We start from the raw sequence: 22,013 nt of genomic DNA, 5'->3' as shown, positions 1-22,013 counted from the left end.
AGAAGCAGTTTGACATCTAATAACATGAACAGAGCACAGCCTATGAGTTTGGACCACTTAAAAAAAACCACAGGGAACAAAATTAAGTTATAGTTACATCTAACCTGTCCAGAGAGAAAGGACTACCTACTTTCCTGTTTAATATTCATGTAGTTTTACACTGGTGATTAGTTTATAGAAAAGACATGTTTGAAGCAGTAGTACTGTACTCATGCTAAACATGCCTATAACACTAAAGCCATTGGTCCTTTTCACACATTTCATACATGACACTTGCGTAAACTTGGGCCACCCAGTACTTTTTCTTAAGAACAACATGATTTCAATTAAGTTTCAAAAATTTACGCTGTGTATCTATTTCTTGTATATAACGCATACTGTACAATATTTTATTTGCTGCAATATATACATAATCTTTCCAGGAACGTCTGGAAAGATTTTTTTTTTTAATAGTCATTTACTACAAATTTATTTTTCTGTAGATCTACAATTAATCTCTACCATGTCATGTCTAGGAGCAAAAAAAAAAAAAGGATTAAAAATTTTATTTGACATATTTTTTTGCACACCAGCATTACAAATAATCTATTTGGAAAAGGAGTATTTTGTTGGAAGGTTTAAACCATAAAACTTAATGGTCTGGGTTGCATGGAATTGCTTTTGTCCTCCCACAGGAAGCAGAAATGCCATCTGTGTCACCAGACAGCTTTCTGCAGGCTTTGCATGTCCCACATTCTTTACTGTTTTAGTCCTGGACTTGGCAGTGCTGGATTAACAGTCAGACTTGATGGTCTTAAAGGTCTTTTCCAACCTAAAGGATTCTATGATTTTGCAGCTGTTTTGCCAAGCTGTGTTGTGGACCAGTCTTGCCATGCTGAGACAACAGCATCTCTACACTCCTTGTTTTTTCACTGTGAACAATTATATGCTCAATATGAAACTGAGCTTAATGTGCAAGCCTGGTGGGAGGGTACATTACAGCGTTTCCAAATGGCCGCTTTTTCATTTAATTTTTAGTTTGTATTTTCATACCGTTTCACACATTTCACGCCATCTCCCTGAATTATGTATTTGGGGAAAATAAAGCGCTTTATTATTACAACATTTTATCCATAAAGGATAATGAACTGTAGTGCATGGAAATACTTTTGTTCTCTTGTACAGAGACTTTATGTTGGGTTTTTGTCAGGCCTCCTATATCTGGGCCCCAGCCGAGACCCCGCAGCCCCTCTCAGGTCCCCCTCAGACCCTCCGAGTGTATGAAAACCTCACCACACCCCCGTGCTGTCCCCCCGCTCTCCCCCCCCGCTCCCTAATGGCACGTTCCACTCGCGGTGGGCAGCCGCGAGCGCCCGTTGGGACGTTCCACCGCAGGAACTCGGGGGGCGCGGCTTCCGGGCGCCGATTTCGAAAGAGGCCTGCGCCGGCGGCTCTGCCATGACCCAGTCGGTGGTGGTGCAGGGTAAGGGGGTCGTGGCGCCCGGACCTCCCGCCGCCCCCTCCCCGTGCCTGAGCCGTGTCTCTCCCCTTTGCAGTGGGACAGTGCGGGAACCAGGTGGGATGCCGTTTCTGGGACCTGGCGCTGCGGGAACACGCCGCCGTCAACAAGGTAAGGGCGCCGCTGTCCCGCCGGCCCGGGCGAGCCGCCCTCGCTGCCGCCCGCGTCCGTCGCTGCGGCTGCGGAGCGCTGTGTTTGTTTGCTTAAACCAAGGGCGCTTCACTGTGGGCACAGCCACCCCCGGCTTCTTGTGCCGTTTCACTAACCATGAAAACAAAACGTAAGGTTAGCTCTTAACTCTCAAGGAACCCCGTTAAATCAGAGGGTGGGCAGTCACCAGCCGTGAGAAGTTTAACGGGGATTAGCGCATCCTGCATCTGCGATGGGACAACGCTGGATGTACGGACAGACTGGGCAATGAGAGGCTGGGAAGCAGCGCTGTGGAAAGGGACCTGGGGCTCCTGGTCGATGGCAAGAGGAACATGAGTCAGCAGTGCCCTGGCAGCTAAGAGGGCAGTGGTGTCCTGGAGGCACCAGGCTCAGCATCACCAGCCAGGCAAGGGAGGGGATTGCCCCACTCTGCTCTGCTCTGAGCTGGCGTGGCCTCACCTCATGTCCTGTGTGCAGTTTTGGGTGCCATAATGTAAAAAACCACATCAAGCTGTCAGAGAACATCCAGAGAAGGACCATGAGGATAGTGAAGGGTCTTGAGAGGAAGCCATATGAGGAGCAGCTGAGGTCACTTGGTCTGTTCAGCCTGGGGGAGACTGAGGGTCTCATGGCAGTCTGCAATGTTCCCCTGACAGGAAGAGGAGGGACAGACACTGATCTCTGTCATGACCAGTGACAAGACCCGAAGGAATGGCCTAAGGTTGTGTCAGGGAACATTTAAGTTACATATTAGAAAAAGGTTCTTCACCCAGGGGGTGGTTGGCCACTGGAGCAGACTCCCCGGCGCCAAGACTGTCAGAGCCCAAGAAGCATTTGGACAACACTGTCAGGCACATGGTGTGACTCTTCAGGTGTCTTTTGAAAGGCTAAGAGTTGGACTCTGTGTTCCTTCTGGGTCCCTTCCAACTCAGAATATTCTGTGATCACTAATTCTGGCCAGCTTTCTCCACCTGAAAAGCTCAGTGTGTCTCCCTACAGCCAGGCATTAGCAGGTCTGAGGCTGTTAACAACACGGTGAGGGCTGTTCAGTGCTGCTACTTTGCCACTGGCAGTAAAGCAAAAGAGGACACCCCCAAAGCCCACCATTGTTTTCCATGTTAGCTTATGCCATGGCTTGCTGTACAGCTTTACTGACCAGAATAGCCACATGAAGAGGGCATAGGATTGTGCTGAGTACCCTGAACAAAATCACACTTTTCTTGCTGTGACTAAAGGTATTTAAACTTGTCAGATCTTTTTAGTTTTATTTTGGGGTAAGTAATTGCCATTGAACCCCTTGGCAGGGAGTTCAGGAATCAGTGTGATTGGGCTGTCCTCTTTGCAGAACTCCATGGGCATTGGTATCACAGGCTTGGAACTCATGACGAACTGAGAGGTCTATCAGTGATGAACTGAGTCAGCTGAAGAGCAGCTCTTCAATTATTGCATTGGGATCTTCAGTAAACTACTACAGTTGCTTAATATTGTGCTGACAAATTAATTTCTTGGTTACATTCTCTCAGTCTTTAATAACAAGCTGATGTTTCAATGAAGTGTTCTTTTTGGAGATGACTAAAACTAGCTGGGTTCTACAGAGATGTTCACTCAGTTTCAAGTTGTGAAGTTTGACAGGTATCCTTCAGAGATCCCTGCCAACTTAAATTATTCCATGAAAAAACACTGAGAATTTTTGACGTTACACATAATTTTGTGTTGTTTCCTTTCAGAAAGGAATTTATGATGAAGCCTTAAGCAGTTTCTTTAGGAATGTAGATACAAGGTAAGTTTTTATCAACCAGTTCATGAGATTACATGGTAGATCAGAAAAATAAGTGTTTTTTGGGGTTGGTTTTATTTCCTCCTTGAATTCTGTTAGTCCCTGAAGAGAAATTCTCGAGGAGGATTTACTGGTGCTCCAGTGTAGTCCTGCAGGTGTCCTGTAGGCTAGAGGAATCACATGGGTACTGGAGGCTGCTGTGAGCTGCTCACCTAATGAGAAGTGTCTAGAGATCATCTCTGAGTGACAAGTTGGAAAATCCTTGAGTAATCTAGTGCAGCCCTGTACTCTTTTCTCCCTGTCCCTGATGGGACTCAGTAGGCTCAGAACATCAGCGCTGAATTTTAGCTGATGTTTTGTGAATATAATGGTGGCTAAATGTAGTATTGTCTTAAGACATACTTTAAATTTAGGCTTGGCCAGCTCCCAGATTAGGTAAGTAATGGAAGAGGAAATAAGATCAGTGTTCCAGTATCCCTGCCTTTTTTCCCCTCCCTGTGCTGAATATAGTTTGGCCAGACCATAGTATCTCATCATTCGAGTGGGAAAATTGTAACATAATATATAGTCTGCTATGTTGGCTCAGTGCAACCAATCCTGGGAAAGAAGGAGGATTTAGCTGTGTCAGCCTGGCAGGATTTCTGAACTGCTAAATCATAATAAGCAGAATAAGTCAAGCCCAGAACTGTGCTGGTGCAGTTACAGAGCTTTCACACCTGGAGCACAAGCACAGTGTTGTACTGCTCCCACTGAAAAGCTCATGGGTAGCTTTTTTCCATTGTTTGATGTGGATACACGTATCACATGCTGATAAAAGATAATCCTTTCCAGTTCTGGCAGTGCTTGTAGAATTGCTACTAAGCAGAGGCTCTGTCTGAGAGTAAACTTTTATGCTTATCTTTCAGCTTCTTGAAATAATGTTTAGGATAATTCTGGTTGAGTTCATATCCTGTAATTGCATTACTTTCAGGAATTATAAGCTATTAGCAGCATGTTCAGGGTGTTTCTGTTTGTTTGCATTGTCATAGTCCTCCAAACACAATATATAAGAGATAAAATTTTATTGTAGTATATATTTTATGCTGCAAATATGATCTTTGATTTTTCTGGTTTTTTTTTTTTTTCAGAAGTGGTGATACTGGTCCTGATATTTACAGAGGAAAAATCTGCTCTTTAAAAGCACGAGTAAGGCAATCTATAAAGGTCACTGTTTTTACTTTGAATATTTATGCCCAACTGTGTGGGAATTCTCCTGAAGTTCTTAAAATTGCATGCAGGTTTAAGTATTGCTTTGAAAGTAAAATTTCTAATATTAACTTTTATTAATGCAGTAAATACAGTTTGCTGCCAGTCTTGTTGAGTAACTCATATTGGAATTTTAATAAAATTATTGCAGATATTATTAACTAAGGGTTGGGCTTCTTTGAGCCACTTTAAATGATTATGAAGCAAGGAAACTTGAAACATAAAAATGTTTTAATTTTTTTATTCCTAAGTAATGGGAAAAAGCATTATAAAATTTTAACAAAATTTCATCTGAAATGCAGTCCTATCAAACAACTAGCAAATCAGCTAAGGTGAATCTAGTTGGTCTCCTAGTTAACAACTAGGGTGGGAAAAAGTTTCTGTGGAGCAGAGTGAAAACAGAATTCCTTTGGTATTGTCAATAATTTCATATTTCTTTGTGTGATTATTTTAAGGGTGGTTTGCTTACTGACTGAATTTAAATTCTTTCCATTCTTGAAGGCGCTGTTGATTGACATGGAGGAGGGTGTGGTAAATGAAATTCTACAGGGACCATTGAGGGATGTGTTTGATAGCAAGCAGCTTATCACAGATGTTTCTGGTTCAGGAAACAACTGGTGAGAACCTCTTTAGAACACATTTCTTAGCAGCTAATTAGATGGCATTTGAAAGGGGAAATGAAAACTGTAGCTTTCGTTCTGCATCTGGAGAGCTGCAGCATTTTACCAGCAAACTTGGAGTCGCTCTTGCCTGGAGGAGGGCTTTGAAAAGGCTTTTACAGAAGAATAATTCTGCTGATATATAATTTTTTCTCTTTTTTCTTCTTCTTTTTTGATTTTCTTTACAAAAGAGCATGCTTTTTATTTTTGTTTCTTTGGCATTCAGCTGCTTTCATTGCTTAGTCAAAGCTATAATCTAGCTTGAGACTGTGCAGCTACTGTGGAAATGAGATATATGAACAAATGCACTTCTGATTTCTAAGCAGAGTCTGACTTTGTGCATGTAAACTACATTACCAAAAGAAAAATTCAGAAAAAGATGGGTTAACATAATGAATTCCAAATTTTCACAGAGACCTTAAGGTGCTCTAATAATGTTCAGTGCACTACAGATTGGAAAGCAAATCACCAGCAAATGTAGCAAAAAAGAGTGCAATATGGAGAGTAAAGCAGTCTTTACCATCTACCACCTTTACCATCTTCTAGCAGACAAGTGTGTTGAAAATGAGCTGTTTGGGGTTTTTTGTTACTAGTAGCAACTGACTTGCATAGTACTCAAAAGATTATCTGCACATTTATTACATAGGGGTATCTTGATTTTTAAGGACTATGTAGCTTTCATTACTACAACTGGATTATCCAGCGTGGGAGTTTATTTCCTTTTCACTACAGAATAATGTGTGTACTCCAAAGTTGTGAACTTAGACCTCTTTGCATCCTCCAGTTTAAAGCCATGTCCTGACTCCCGTATGCTCATATGTACTCACAACTTAGAAACTCTCACAGATGAGGTGTTGCACCCAGCTTTGGACCCTGAACTCTAAAAAGGATTTAAAATTAAAAATTTAGTTTGATTTTTTGAGGGGAGGTTTTAAAGTACTTTTCATATCCTCAGGGCTGTAGGTCATAAGATATATGGCTGTCAGTACCGGGAAAACATAGTGGAAAAGCTGAGAAAAACTGCTGAACATTGTGATTGTCTACAGTGTTTCTTTATAATTCATTCCATGGGAGGTGGTAAGTAATCTTCTTATGGGGAGTATGACTGCAATAGCCACAGATGAAAAAAAAAAACAAACATGGATCTTGAAAAGAAAATCAGTATAATAATCTACATCATTCAGAATGCAGATTAAAAAAATTAACATAGTGCAATTAAGTGGACCTGTAATTATTTATCACTAGTTATATTAGGGCACTGAGGAGCTCTGATGTGCTACCCACAACAAAAATGCAGCTGAAATTCTAAACATGAGGCAGTGAGTAGGTCAAGACAGGTACCAAAGACAAACACTGAGGTATTACTGAGCAGAAGGGTCAGTGACCTCTGAACACTGACAGCATTGTCATAATCATTTTAATTGTGGGGAAAGAGTTTTCCAAAGGGCTTTGAAGGAGACTTCTAATGTTGCTTAACTTTGGAAAAACTTTGTTTTTCTATTTTCCTTCCTCATAATTTTCTTGAATCTGATCTAGTTAGTTAATAAACCAAAAGGAAGAATCCTTTGTGGTGTAAGCTTTGTCATTATTGCATTGCCATTAAGCCTTCCTACCCCAGAAATCTGAGAGTAGCATGTATTATAACTGGTTATGATGTAGAAAAAGACACAGAAAATAGCTCTAAATATGAAGCAATAATTTTGTCAAAGGCCTTTTTTGTGGCTAAATTTCAGATACCCTGGAGGTACTGTTTCTGTTACTCTGAAAATTGCTGTCTTGTTCATAGATTAAATTGTCTGCCACTGAGAATGTAGCTGAATATTCAGAAACAGACCACAGTTCTGTTCTGTTTTGAACTCAGGGCTGTGTCCTTAGTGTTAATGAGGAAAAAAGCCTGTCTGCTGGGGGGAAGGGGCAGTTCTGTTTTTACTGAAGAATGAGAAAATTTCATAAAGAAACCCTAATATGAAAATAGTATTGTTTGGGGCAGTTCAATGCTTTTAAGCAAATGTTGTGTTTCATAATTCAAATTAAAGAATTCAAAATAAGAAGTAGAAATACTAGGTCAGAAAAATGTTTGTTACATCATAGGACTTTTTGGTTTGCAGAAATCTTTGAGACTGTATTCTTCATTCTGACTGGCATACTGTGGGAAATAATTTTATTACATAATTAATTTCCTGTCTGGGACAAACCTTCCTGCCTTAATTACATTTGAGTACCCTCTACTGTCTGCCAAATGCTTCAGAAAATATTCATTAATATATATAATTGAAAAGTTGTATGTCTCCTACATGAGTCGTAGAGCCTAAGATAATGTGGGGAACCTGTCTTCTCTCATTCTGTCTTCATTCATAATTAGGGACAGGATCTGGTCTTGGAACTTTTGTACTAAACTTGCTTGAGGAGGAATTCCCAGAAGTATATAGATTTGTTACTTCAGTTTATCCCTCTGGTGAAGATGATGTTATTACTTCTCCATATAACAGTGTTCTGGCTATGAAGGAGCTTAATGAACATGCAGACTGTGTGCTACCAATAGAGAATGAAGTAAGAAATTATATACTATTTATGTAATTTTTTTATTAGAATGTGGAAATGTCTCTTCCATTTCAGTACTGATTTGCATACAAAATATCTGAAAGCACAATTTCAGTTTTTAAAGTAGTCATTTAACTTCTAAGTCACTTGCAAGCTTTTGAAATGAACATGGGTATCACTAAAAAGTTGCTCTGCTCCTTCAAACTAAGGTAGAGTAAATTTTATCGTGTCTATTTCAGGATAAACAGTGAAAAGCTTCTATTTACTGAGATAGTGTCTTCAATTCTTTTAACAATCAATTTGTGCATGGTGTTAGTAGGGTGCTTCAAGGACCTCTGATCTCTCCAGATTCCAATAAGCTTAACTGTGCTGATTAGTGATATGGGCATCATAGATATACCTGACCTTGCAAAGTGCTAGACTCATTTGAATCTAGCTTCAGTGGCTGTCTTGCTGTTTGTTTATGAAAAAAGCAAGAGAAAATGAAATTTAGTTAGAAACTACATTTTTGGCTTCACAGGTGTTCTCTTCTAAAACTGCTTTTTAAATTTTCATAAGCATTTTGAATAATTGAATAAAATTCAAACTTCTGAGTCAAGTTGTGTATATATTTGTGATATGTAAGGCACAGACTTAGAAACACTTCAATCAACTGGAATTGCTCAAAAGTTGGACTTAGATGTATCAAGGTATAATCTTTAACCTAACATTACATGTCTGAGCTTTCAAGATTAGAAATGAAATGTGTGTTACTGAATTTCAAAGTTCTGTACTCAAGACTACTTCTGTGCTTTTTTTTTTTCCCTCTCTTTCAAAGTCTCTGTTTGAGATAGTTAATAAAATTCATCAAATGATCAATTCTGGGAAGTTAGGATCAACTGTGAAGCAAAACAGCTTGGTAACATCAAGTGCAGGCAGTGCAAAAACACTACCTGAGAAGCCATTTGATGCAATGAACAACATCGTAGCCAACTTGCTGCTGAACCTGACCAGGTAAAGTTACAGGTTATTCCTCTGTAACAAAATAGGATTGATTGCTGGAGGTGGTGGGTGCTGTAAATATGCAGGCCTGCATCAACTTGAGTAGTATTAATTACATTATTTCCTTATATTACAATGTGAGTCTTGTCTTTACAAGTGGTTACTAAATGCTAAAGTACTTGGAAGTATTCAGATTGTAGTGGTGCTGCTTTAGCCATGATAACCTTAAACCTGAGGTAAGTTTATAGGCTGAAGGAAATTGTCTTTTACAAGTGCATAATGGAACCCACGGAGGTTTGTCTTTCTAGGCATTATTTTGTAAATATTGTCAGATCATTTGTGCTCATAAACTGTCTATTGCTGCCAGAAATATACTTTATACTTCTGGTTGGCCTGTTTTTCTTTTAAACAGCTTGTCAGGAATGCTAAGTCACATGTGTTTTACTATAGCCTGTTTAGTAAAAGTGGTAATAATTAACTGGTATTAACCAGCTGGTATTAATTAACCAGTATTAAGTGGTATTAAACATTATTAATGATAATAAATGAATGCTAAAGACTCCAATTGGGAAACAAGAAATCACTCTTCGTAACTTACTCTTCTTTAATGAGAAGTATAAGTAAGACATAGCACTGTTACTGACAGATGTGAAAGTTGTGTGATTATACTCGAACACTTGCTTGAATGCTGTGTTGTTTTACAGTTTTATTGTATAGAACAGCTGGAAAATAGATTTCACTTTCTTATAGAAGTTATGTACTTAGTTTGTATCAGTTTCATAGCAATTTGTTGATTTTTCAGCTCTGCTAGATTTGAAGGTTCCCTAAACATGGATCTTAATGAAATCAGCATGAATTTGGTTCCATTTCCTCGACTTCATTATTTGGTTTCAAGCTTGACTCCTCTGTATACACTGGCAGATGTTAATGTTCCTTCTAGAAGGTAAGAAAAATAATATTGGAGTTTCACATTTAAAGCTTAATTTCTGATTTTTCCATAGTTTTCATTTTAAAATTCTATTCTGTAGCCAAACTAAGGGTGGAAGTTCTGAAACTTGTATATCTGCCACATTTTCAAATTCATCCTGCTGATTTATGGAACATCTGCTGTCCCTTTTTTATGTAATGGTTGAGCCAGTAAACTTGACATGCTTTTAATCTCTGCTGGAAGTGTTTCTGTTGGGAAAATGTATTACTTAGAACCCACACCACAAGTTTTTTTGAGTAACAGCTTGCCGTTGACCGACAAAATACTCTAAAGACAAACAAGGGATTAACTAGGCTCTTTGGGGAAATACTTCAGTATTTATCTTACTTCAGTCTGGAGATGCAGTGAGGGCAGTGAGCCTATTTAACATCGTGTTGTAATGATAAGCTGATGTGTCAAATTTTGTGAGATATTTATCCCATTGACATAGCAGAAAAATTACCGTTTAAAATAAATTTTACTGGGTTTGGTGGATTATGTTCAGTCAGCAAGAGTGAGATAGAGACAAATAGTGGTGGAGACAGCTAAGGGTAAGTGATGGAAGTATGCAAAGTGGAGAAGAGAGCAGAACCACACTTACTTTGCAAGTTGTGACAGTCAGATCTGTTGAGAACATACCTTGAGGATATGGTATAGGGCTGGGGGGAAGGTAGCTGACTATGAGGAGGTGGTCAAAGATGTTTCAGAATGAAATGGGAACAGTATTATTTTTTCCCCTTTATTTTTTTGTAATCGGCAGGTTGTGGCAGAGATTGTATAAGAAAAAAAAATAGAGATTATAAATGTACAGTATTTGGAACAAGTAAAAAGAATGGCTTAGATGTTGTGAGTCCACAGAACACCATCTTTGGTATCCCACAGTACAGTGAAACTTGGAAGTGAAGAGAGAAAGAATATGATCTGCAATGTCATCTTTTAAAGTAGTCATGTGTGATAAAATTAGAATAAGTAGACTAGGCAAGTAGATATAGCCTGTCTTTTCCCAAATCATTAATCAAAATTAATACAGTTCTATGACTCATTGATCCTTTTAAATAATAAAGTGTAACAGGCAGATAATCAGTTCTGTAAGGGTCAGCACTTTGATATCCCTTGTCAGATCCTTCCCAGTGAGATTGTCCACTCAAATTGCCACGTAACCAGAACCCCAAGTAGTTAAATCCTTTTACATAGTTTTTAGACTTTGTAACCATTGGCCTCAAATTGCCTTTATAAAGGCAGCTTCTCTGATTCAACAGCGGCTTGTAACTTGTGGTTAAGGAAAAAATGGATCTAGTGTGTTTTAAAAACTCTATTACCAACATATGTACATTTAAAGGTTTGAATCTTTCCTATCATTTATGGTCCTGGGTTAAATGTACCTTTATCCAGGATTTTATGAACTTTTAAACCCTGAAGGGGGGCATTCTGAAGAACCTTTGTATCCTACTTTAGTAAGAGTAGATAACTGTTTTCTTTTCACCCAGGTTGGATCAGATGTTCTCAGATGCGTTTAGCAGAGATCATCAACTAATTCGAGCAGATCCAAAGCACAGCCTCTACCTGGCCTGTGCACTTCTTGTTCGAGGAAATGTGCAGGTTTCAGACCTTCGCAGAAATATTGAAAGGTTTGTAATACCACACAGAGTAGTCATGGGATTTGTACAGAAATTGGCAGTTGTCCAGAGCATTCCAGCTTTTCATTTGAACAGTTTCAATACCAAATCAGTTTACTCCAACTTCCTTTTCTTAATTTTAGAAGGGAAGAAAACATAACTAACTTATGCAATGAGTGAAAAAAGTTATTCCTGGATTTTCAAATAAAGGGAGGTGCTACTCCTGTCTTCCTCAAAATTGCAAAAAAAAGCAAAGTCCACCCTTTCAGGGGTCTCCCAACAGCAAAGGATGTTGGAGTAATGAGTTGTGTAGTAGAAGTTTGTTTTTGCTGAACAGAAGGCCCTTCTCTTTCCATGATTACTTTCGCATAGGTAGGAAATAATCTTTATTTTAACAACTCTGTGTTGTGTTAACACCCATTTTCTTTAACAGTATTGAGCTACATAGATGTAACAGGAAAGGCAGGCAAAATGGAATTTATAGGCAGATAGGGGTGCATGGGGAAAATTTCTGGGAATCTAAAGTATTTTATTTGTTTCAAAACTACAGGTAGACTGATTACCTTCACAAACTATTAATCTGCCCCTTTATTAAATCTCAGAGTGCTTCCAGTCCCTTTTATAGAAACAGGTACTTGTAACTTCACTTTTCAAATCCTGATGCATTAAATTAACAAAACACAATGCATGTTTTCAATTTAAATTTAACATTGAGACAAAGTGGTTTAGTCTGAAGTCTAAAATATCTTATTCACAGTGGTAGTTAAAACTGTCCTCCTTAATCCTGAGTGCTTAAATGTTAATCTTTCAGACTGTTAGTTGTTAGCCTTTGTGTTCTTTATATTTCTTAGTTAATTAAATTTTTGTATCACAGGTTGAAGCCTTCTCTGCACTTTGTCTCCTGGAATCAAGAGGGGTGGAAAACTGGTTTGTGTTCAGTACCTCCTGTGGGTCATTCCCATTCCCTTCTGGCTTTAGCAAACAACACCTGTGTAAAACCGACTTTCATTGAACTCAAAGACAGATTTATGAAGCTCTACAAGAAAAAGGTACAATTCTTATCATTATAATGTCCATAGTCACTAATCACTAGCCTCTTGCATTATTGAAACCCAGATCTTAGTGTTGTGAACAGACTGTTTGTAATTAACAGCCCAAGGGTTTTATTTGTGTGACCAGGTGACTCAAAGCCCCATCCAACCTGGCCAGGAACACTTGCAGGGATGGCGCATCCACAGGTTCTTTGGGCAACCTGTTCCAGTGCACAGTAAATGATTTCTTCCAAATATCTAATCTAAACCTTGTAGTCCACTGAGCTTTCTCTCACTTCACTTCCTCAGTAGGACAGGAGAAAAGTACAGTGAAAAACTTGTGGGTCAAGATCAAGACTGGGAGAACAACCACCAGTTATTGTCATGGGCTAAACAGACTTGGCATTTGGAAAATTAGTTTAGTTTATTGCCAATAATAGTAGAGTAGGATGGCAAAAAATATTAAAAAAACCCTGAAAACACCTTCACCCCCACTCCACTGCCTTCTTCCCAGCCTCAGAATTCTGTTCCTTTTTTGCTGATCTTAGTGTCTGCAGGACTGTTTCTCTGACATTTTCTTGAGTCTTCTGTCACAGCTGTTGTGCAGCATTTTTACCCCCCAGCTGTCACAGAGGCATTGCCAGCATCACTAGTGGGCTCAGCTGTGGCCAGTGGCACGTCCACAGTGGAGCTGGCTGGGATGCTTCTGTTCAGCATGGGGGCAGCTCCTGTTTTTTTCACAAAAGCCACCCCTGCAGCCCTGCACTCCCCTGCTGCCAAAACCCTGCCAGGTAAACCCAATCCACAGCTGGTCTGGTGTACCCAAGAACACAATATGAAAAGATGGATTTTAGGAAATCAGTAATATCGACCGTGATTCACTAGGGGATTGTTACCAAACTTGCCGAGTGTTTAAACAAGGGATGGATGTCATGATATAAATTTCTAAGTGCCATTTCAACACTGCTTGCACTTCCCCCCGCCTTCAGTACAGGCTAACTGGTATTTACTGAGCCAAAGCAATCAAATACCTAGAAAAGGATAACACTGATTTTTTTTATTTTTTTTTTATCCTCTTAGGCTCACCTTCACCATTATCTGCAAATAGATGGGATGGAGCAAAGCTGTTTTTCAGAAGCTGTATCCTCTTTGTCTGACCTAATAGAAGAGTACAATGAATTGGATGCTACAAAGGGTGGGCCTAGAATAGATGCTTCAAGACTGAAGATAGCTGTTTAAAGAAGGAAGAACTGATTTTAAAAACAATAACAACAAATAAGCACTTTCCCTAAACATCCAGCCACTTTAGTTAACCAGAATGACTTCCAACATCCTGGCTATTGTAATTCCAAAGTGGGACCAGCAGAACAGCTTCCTTTCCTCAAGAGTGATCATTAAGTGGGGAGCCATGCCTGTGAGAAAGATTTGAAGGCACCTAATTGTGGCTGGTATCAGTAAGGACTGTAATCCTAATTGTGGAGTAAATTGACACACAATATGCTGTGAAGAGTAGGAGGAGAGGTTGCATGTAGTAGCCAAAAATGTAATTATTTTCTCAGACTTTCAACTTCCAGTAAACTAAAGGTTGGTCTTGCTTCAAGGAAGGATTACCATTGCTAGATTTAGTTTTTAACAAGCAACTACGAAGAGAAGAAAAGCCCATGTAGTCTTTTCAAAGATGAAAGCAAGTCTCTAATGAAACTGCTTTCTTACACTTTGCAGCAGACGTTTCAGAATGCTCTAAGCTATGTTTCTCATTTTGGTATTTCTGCTCCTGTGTTGTAGTTAACTATATTAGAGGATTCTCAGTTAATACCAAAATCAGCAATAACAGAAAATTTTAAAAAATAAATTTTGTTTCAAGTATTATGCTTGGAATATTAATTAATATTTTAATGATTCATATGAATGAATGCTGAGTTGCACTTGATAATGAGATAATACAGAATACCTCTGAGCAAAACATGCACTTATGATGAAGTTAATACCATTTGGAGAAAAACACTTATAGCCTTGAAAGAATGCAAGTAAAGTAGATGTTTTAATATTTATAATTATTGGGGTATCAAGCAGCTTTTTATATTACAGTGAGAATTTTTCCAAAATAGAATGTACAGCTATTTCCAGTTGCTTGCCAGTGGGCTGTTACAGGTCAGAATGGATTGATTTCTTGAAATTTGAAGCCCTTCTAGTGCGGTTGGAGTGGATATGTAAGTAAGCACAATTTTGAATGTGTAAGCCCAGAAGTATTCAATAAAGTATTGTGATAACATTTGTTGAGAGCATTTTTAAGAAAACGTTCTAAAACTATAAATTTTCTTAAGTCTCACGTCTGTTATCTGCAGTTGCCCACTTATTTGTTCCTTTGCACATCCAGTGTTTATATCCATGGCGCTAGAGACAGTCTGTTGCAAAAAGCAGTCTGAGATTGAAGTTGGCAACTTCTGTTTCAATGTTTCAGCATTGATGTGTTTTACTATTTCAGATGTATAGCAGAAAATATTAATTTAAGAATGAAGAACGATAGATGAAGATATGAAAAACAGGGCAGTTTTTTTCCCAAGAGGTTGGAGCATCTGTTTGTATTTGTAGGCAAAAGCTTGTTACAGTGGGGTATGAAGCCCTCTTGCTGTACCTTTCACAGTCACCCAGAGTTCTTGTTTGAGTACTGCTAGTGTCGGGTACATCCTCAGGAATGTACCTCCTCATGTAAAAACAGTTACATTTAAAAAGATGCCCTCTGGCGTTTTACAGGTGCTATTTAATTAATGAGTGAATATTCACTTCTGTAGTTTCATGATAAACACTGCTGTGGCAGGGAGTTGTGCTGACTCTTCAGGGTGTGAATGTGCTGTTGCACTCCCTGTGTTACAGTCAATGGTGTCATTTGTCATAGGAGTTTGAGTTGGGAAAACATATCTCCTGGAGCACTGCAAATCCTCTGGCACACACACGATGTTATCCACATCATCTTCCACCTGAAGAAGCCTTCGTTGGGACACTCAAACTGTACAGTGATCATTTTGGACTTGTTAGGAGTGCAGCACCTCTTGTCCAAACACACTCCACAGAAAGTCAGTTTATATCTTTGAGTAGTTGAGCACCCGGAAAAAACTATCTTCTCTGCTGTTGGAAGCTGGAAAGTTGGTTGGCATGTTTTTCCCTTTGGAATCTTTAATATTAAAACAAAGAAAACCCTGAACATTAATTGCAGATCATGTAAGAAAAAGTTGCAACATTTACTTAGAAATATCTTGGAAGTCACTCAGTCTGAAAGCTGTCTGTTTTTTCCTTTGTCAGTCAACAAACAGGAGATACTTTCAGAGTGACTGTGCATCAGGACAGCATTAGCAGCACTTATATTTCAGGACATTACCTTCTTTTGTTTGAAATTGCACATCTATAGTTTGCTATTGAAACATGAAGATTAATGGTAGAAAACATAGAAGAGTTATTTTAAAATCCGTAAAAAAGAAAGAAGTTAATGTTTTATTAGTACTTGCTAATGCATCCATTTTTCCATTAGTTCCAATATTTTCATTTTCTATTAGGAACTAATTTTATGATAGAAAATACCTTTATTTTCTTCAACATATTGGTCAAACAAGGCTGGATGAAGCATAATCTCTTTTCTTTCTTCATTTCACATTTTCTGTTGTCGTTGGTCACTCTGCTGGATATGCCTATGCCACAGGTCCTGGAACAGGGTGTCCAGGGAGTTGCCTGTATGAGGCACTTTTTCTTCAAAACTAGTGGTAAGCTTCTGTAAGCTAAGACAGCAATATTTTATTTATGCAGCCCCTAAAGTTTGAATTGAAAATACAAGGATAAGAATTTGATTTCTGTTCATGAAGGTACTTCTGTAGGTAAACCTAAAAATGAGACATAAATAACATGTATACAGAATTCTGCTGAGCTGCAGTTACACTTTGGTGATACTGGATACTCAGATCCTACCAAAGACTATGAAATTGCATAGTTTCATGTGATGGAAATGTGTGAAAAGAGTTAATTGTGGAATTTTTATGACATGTCCAGATTTTTCTTTTATTTTAGACCAAGCATAGTTTATAAAGGCTGCTGAGAACATTAATATTTGTGTCTTTGTAGATATTGATAAGACTTTAGATTTTGTATTGAGGAATAAAATTATCCAATCACTTTTAGATATCACTAAAAAGCCCAAGGGCTGGATTAGGTGGAGTATACTTAAAAATGAAACAAAATTGCCATGGAAAAGTTTTACAGAAAATCTGTGTGGAATCTGTGCATTTATATAAGAGCACATGTAGAAATACCTGGAATTACCAGAACTGCTGTCTACTTAGAAAGTAGACAGCAATTTAAAGATTTCATTGAAGTAAGCATTTTAAAAGCCTGTCACAGATCTGCAACAAATAAAAGGAAGTTAAATGGTTGTTTATACTTGTTACATTTTTTAAAGTATGACCTAGTTACATCTCTGTGTATCTGAATTAGGTAAATCAAATTGAGTATAGAAAGCCAGAAAACAAAGCAAGAGGAGTAAAATGAAAACTTAGCACTCACTATCCACTCTAACAGAAAAGAGACTTTTCAAAATATATATTAGCCCGTTGAGCCATCCATGGAATTTATGGACAAGTTGACAAGATAATTCTGCTGGACTGGGAGGGGGAAGACTTTACTTGGGAAAAAAATTTCCTGGTGTTTTTCTTCAGAAGGCTCCCAAAGAGCAGCATCGTACAGCCACCATGGGGGCAGGGTGTTGGGTCCCTGAACTGAGCCCAACAGAAAGTGGTCTTTGCCAGCTGGGTGTCTGCTCTGAAGACTATGCTGTACAGCTGATCCAAATTCCAGAATCGTAATTTGAAGTAAGGATGATTTTTTTTTTAATTTGCCTTACTTGTGTGACCACTGCTTACATGTGAGAAGTTGTCCAAACTGGACTTCAGGTTTTGTAAGCAGGTCTATTTACCTACAGATTGATTGATGTGCATCTACTCATTAGCCTTTTATAAAGTTTTTCTGATAAGTGTTGCAATCCTTTTATTTTATTGATCCATGATGGTGATTCAGTCTGCCACCAAATAAATGGCTCTGCTTTCTGGTCCCTGCATTAGCTGTAATGGAGATTACTTTCACCATGGAAAGTTGCACATGCACAGGGAAGGAGATGGCACAAGCACAGCAGCTGTGGCCAGGGAAGGGCTGGCATAGCTGCTTCTGGCAATGGTGCTGCCTTCGAGTGCAAAAGAGAGCTAATGTTAGCTGCAGAGCAAGAATGGACTTAAAGGGAATATCCACTGACCCTGGCAGAGCTGCAGGGACAAGCTGATGAATGCTTTTGATCAGACTGAATAAGGAACTTGGGGGGGGAGTATTGTTCTTGCCATGACCAAAATTTGTGAATGCAGGAAAGCCCCTAACGCAATTTTTATAATTTTCTGCTTTCTATTGAAAGAAGAGACCTGTGTTTTGTTAATATATGTATGTGAAAGCCAAGAGTGGCTAACACCACAAAGTAGGAAAAAGTGGGGCAGTTCCCAGGCTGCAAAATGGCTGTCCAGCAGCATCCCTAATTGGGATGATCCAATGAGCTGCAGACCTCTGCAGAAAGATGCTTTGGCCAATTCCCTGGTGACAGAAGCCAAAAGCCTTTCTGCCTTTCACATTTATAAGGTTTAGAGAAATGAGTCTGTGACCTGAGAGTAAGAGGGGTAAGTGGGACACAACAGTCACTCTTGCAAAAGCCTTGAGCAAGAATTGGGCAAGTGCCAGTACGCTGCCTGCCTGGCTGCTGGAGCCAGGGACACTAAATGCAGAAAGGCTCATGTGCAGAAAAGTTTACCAGTGTAGTCAGGCTCACCTGACATCAGTCTGTAGTTGGTTGATTGAAGTTGCTTGTGCTGTCCCAGGCCACAGCTGGTTTGTCCTGGCTTCTTTCTGCCTGGAACCCTGGCACAGGGGCTTCCTGCTAATCTTGGTGTGAATGCAGGGGTACATCCGATTGTACCACCGACACACAGGCACTTATAAAGCCGGTTGGGCTGAAAGGTCTGCCCGTTGGTGTAATAAACTCCATTGAGCTCACATCCTACAGCTACCAGATCTGCAAATGGTGAACAGCAGTTACTAACATGGGAAGAGCACGTGGGTCTTGCTAAACAGGGTGCTAAAATGTGGTCAGTCTTTATGACATCCACAGCTTTGTAAATCGGACATCAATATGCCTGCCAATAATAGGCTTGTGCGCAATGACCTGGTTTCACTAATGCAGGTAAGTTGAAATACAGTTCCAGCCCTACTCTCAGATTCTCTGACTGAGCAGTTGGAGGGCTAAATTAGGATTAATTCTTTAGCACAGAGCTGTGCAGCACCTGCAAGCAGAGTTTTCCTCCAAAACCATTCACCTGGTGATCCCCACCCTCTTGGATTTCAAGAAGGGAACATGAAGGAGCAACTTACATGCACACACGCCTGTTTCGTACCTAGGCTCGTCTTCCGAGTAGTCACAGTAGAGCCCTTTGTGGGGATCACAGACATCTGCTTCATTGCAGGGCTCTCCTGCCTGCCTGGCACAGACCTTACAGCAGCCACAGCCGTCCTTCACCAGGCTGACCCCAGGGGTGCAGGCTGGCACCGGCGGGCAGCGGCACGGCCAGCGGCAAACCTCCTTGCGCTGGGCTTCACCCGTTTCTGAAGGTTTATCTCCAGGCTGCTCTGGTGGGCTGTGGAAAAACTTACACAGAGTGGGCTATTTTGAGCACTGAATGCAGTATGTGTAGCTGGAATAGCATAAAATGAAGTCAAGATGGAAAAAACTGACTAGTTGTATGAAAATGCACAACATTTCTCATTTCACAAGATCAAAGGGTGAGAGAGGCTTTGAGGATTAGGTAGAAGGCAGAGGACCATTTCCATCAGTGTGGTACACTGAGGTGTTCCACCAGTGAGCCTGGCCTACTACTTGTACAAAACACAATTCAGTTTTTCCTTTGCCTTCTATAGAACAAAACAGAAGTTTTTTAAAAAGTATTCTAAAGTAGATGGTGGTTTTAGTGGTTAAGTATTTCTTCCTAGAAACCTTCTATCAAATTAAATAGCTTTTGATTCCTTACAGTGTTTTATAGCCAGCCACAGTCCTGTGTGCCAGTTCTGATGGCAAGACCCCTATAAAAAAGGGAATCTCTTTTCAATGTTACTTTTGCTCCAAAATTTGAGTAGACGCTTGGGAAGGAGCATTATAATATTTACAAATGCTCTTGTGCTAGATGCAAAAAATTAATCCTAGTAAGGTAGGCAAGTAGCTGTACTGAGTTTAATAGGTCACTTTCTAAGAGTGCATTTATTTGCATGACCAAGCCTTCATTGAATCCAGAGTTTACAAAGCAAAAACACGTCTCATTAAAGAGATTTGTATCAGCAGCAGGAAGCCAAGATCTAGCCAGAATTTACTGGTTTACACATTCTGTCTCAGAATTCATGTACTTCTTGTCTTTTTTTCTTTTTTTTCTTTTTTTTTTTAAGTAAAGGAAGGACAAACTAATTCTTGATGGGCTTATTTTTCTGAGGTATGGGGGCAGATTAAGTTAGCACAGTGTGAAAGGATCTATTTGAGATAGCTATAGTCTATCTGCATTTTTTAAGAAATACAACTAAAACCTAGCAGTTTAGATCTTAGCACTCAATGTTTTCATGCTGCTGATTTCAGCAGAAATGCAGATCATGGTGTAGTTATTCTCCATGGATGACTGGTTCTGTAGTTAAGTGGGGGCTTGCACAGCACTTGGCCACTAAACAGTACAGGGCCTGGAAACCACTCTCATCACACAGCTCTGACTGCCCAAAGAGCAAAAGGGAAAGAAGAGCAAGCCCCTCATCAGGTGCCAGTATCACCATCAAGCTAGCAGAAAAAAGCCCAGAACATATATCCTATATTTTTTTTTCTGGGCATGTGAAGCCCAGCCTATCAGTTTCTGTCTGTTCCTGCAAACTGCAAGGATCTGCTGGTGTAGAAATCACCTCCAGCAGAGATGCTGAGGGAAAGGGTTCATTCAGCTGGGGTTCCTTGCTGCCTAATTTCCAAACTGGAAATATCTGCAGAATTCAGCATTTCATATGTCATAGCCCAGGAAAGCTCTTGCAGCATAATTGAGCTGGCTTAATTGAATGCAGTAGTAAATGACCTTTTAAAAGCCTTTTTTCTACCCCTAATTTCCATTTTTCGTGGTCATTTACAACTATACTTATGATATCTTAATCTGCAGCCACTAATGAAGCTCCAAAGTAGTAGCTTTCAAGTTCCTTTGGCTGAATGATTTTTAAGCTAGATATTAATTTACATAAGCAATTCATATAGTGGATAGATGTTAAACAATGTCATGGGGTATTCCATGCAGTATAAAGAAGATAGTTTCATAAATGTGTCATTTGTTAAAGGTTTTCTTCTAATCCTTTCTACTTAAATTCAGCAATAATACAGAAACAATTAACTCAAGTATACTTTTTAGGGCAGCTAAGCCTTTCCTGTAAACCATAATGTTAATTTGATGAATATGTGCATTGGAATATAAGGGTTTTAAAGAATTGTTCTGGAAACAAGACAAGCAGGTTCCTGTACATTTAGCAGTGTTTAGGACAATGCATTTGCTTTAGGAAACAGTTCCTTGCTGCTTCTTTCTTTAGAAGTAGAATATTATTTTTTTTTTGTTATTATTATCATCAGGAATTTGGCCATATGCCAGCAAAATGAGGTTATGTGGCTTGAATCAGGTATCATGTTTCAAAATGGGTATGTGTAGCAGGAAGCAATCTTATGAGCTTCAACCAATATGTTTAATTTGTATTACAAATTGAAACATGCTTTAAACCTACCGACTTCTACTTAGGGGAGTTTTCTCTCCTTTTTTTAGGGAGAGATGTCTGCTGAAAGGTGGGAGACAAAAAAGTCCTTACAAAGTAAGAGAAACACCATCAGGTGAATATCTGACAGTTTTAACTGTGGAGTTACTGAGAACTTCAGCTGACATGAAAAATCTTCATATATCTAGTAAGTAACAATGAAAATGTAAAGTTTGCTTGTACAGTTTAAAAGTTAAATATTTTTCTAATTTGTGCTTCCCCAGCACAAATTAAAGCTATTCACATCACACAAGCCCCTTGCATTCTTTTCCTGTTCCTATAGGCAGATCAGAAAATGAGACCACTGTGTAAGAACCCTTCATGTTTGTTTGTTTTCCCATGTTTTAAAGATTTAACAAGGTCAGTATGACATAAATAAGCAAATATCAAAATAGGCAATGTATTATCACTAATGTTTGATTATCTTAGACTAGCTTAAAATAGGCAGAAAGGGGAGGGAGACAGCCATTTGAAAATTCTGTTGACATTCATCTTAATTGTAAAGGAAAAAATACACTGTATACATGTAAAGTGGATTTTCAAAATTAGGTAAGTAAGTAATGAAATTGGCCTTTGACACAAATACCTTTAGAAAAAGCTATCACTTAAAATTGTCTCATAAGAGACAAAGTATGGCACAGCCCAGGTTCTTCCCTTGTTTGTAA

General features: G+C 39.1%; 2 protein-coding genes across 3 annotated transcripts; one reads left to right on the top strand and one right to left on the bottom strand.

Moving 5' to 3' along the window:
- The first annotated feature begins 1,339 nt into the window (after positions 1 to 1,339).
- On the top strand, positions 1,340 to 15,020 carry TUBE1 (tubulin epsilon 1). 2 transcript variants are annotated; one of them, XM_064706889.1, is made up of 12 exons: positions 1,340 to 1,462; positions 1,536 to 1,609; positions 3,376 to 3,428; positions 4,553 to 4,610; positions 5,172 to 5,287; positions 6,285 to 6,406; positions 7,692 to 7,879; positions 8,688 to 8,863; positions 9,654 to 9,794; positions 11,306 to 11,446; positions 12,309 to 12,483; positions 13,546 to 15,020. In XM_064706889.1, exons 1-12 carry the CDS (start codon positions 1,438 to 1,440, stop codon positions 13,702 to 13,704), a joined length of 1,428 nt encoding a protein of 475 aa, XP_064562959.1. In that variant the 5' UTR covers positions 1,340 to 1,437; the 3' UTR covers positions 13,705 to 15,020. The 2 variants fall into 2 exon arrangements, with proteins under 2 accessions (XP_064562959.1, XP_064562960.1); XM_064706890.1 differs by lacking the exons at positions 1,340 to 1,462; positions 1,536 to 1,609; positions 3,376 to 3,428 and having other exon boundaries at positions 4,594 to 4,702.
- Positions 14,895 to 19,129, bottom strand: CCN6 (cellular communication network factor 6; the record flags this gene model as incomplete). The annotated part of the gene is made up of 4 exons (XM_064706891.1): positions 14,895 to 15,637; positions 16,042 to 16,235; positions 18,314 to 18,556; positions 18,913 to 19,129. Coding segments are annotated over 4 exons (936 nt in total), but the record flags the coding sequence as incomplete, so codon positions are not given.
- Between the last annotated feature and the right edge of the window lie 2,884 nt (positions 19,130 to 22,013).

The sequence above is a fragment of the Zonotrichia leucophrys genome, chromosome 3 (genome assembly GCF_028769735.1).
Source record: "Zonotrichia leucophrys gambelii isolate GWCS_2022_RI chromosome 3, RI_Zleu_2.0, whole genome shotgun sequence".
Lineage (NCBI taxonomy): Eukaryota > Metazoa > Chordata > Aves > Passeriformes > Passerellidae > Zonotrichia > Zonotrichia leucophrys.
This window is presented reverse-complemented; position numbering and strand designations above follow the sequence as displayed.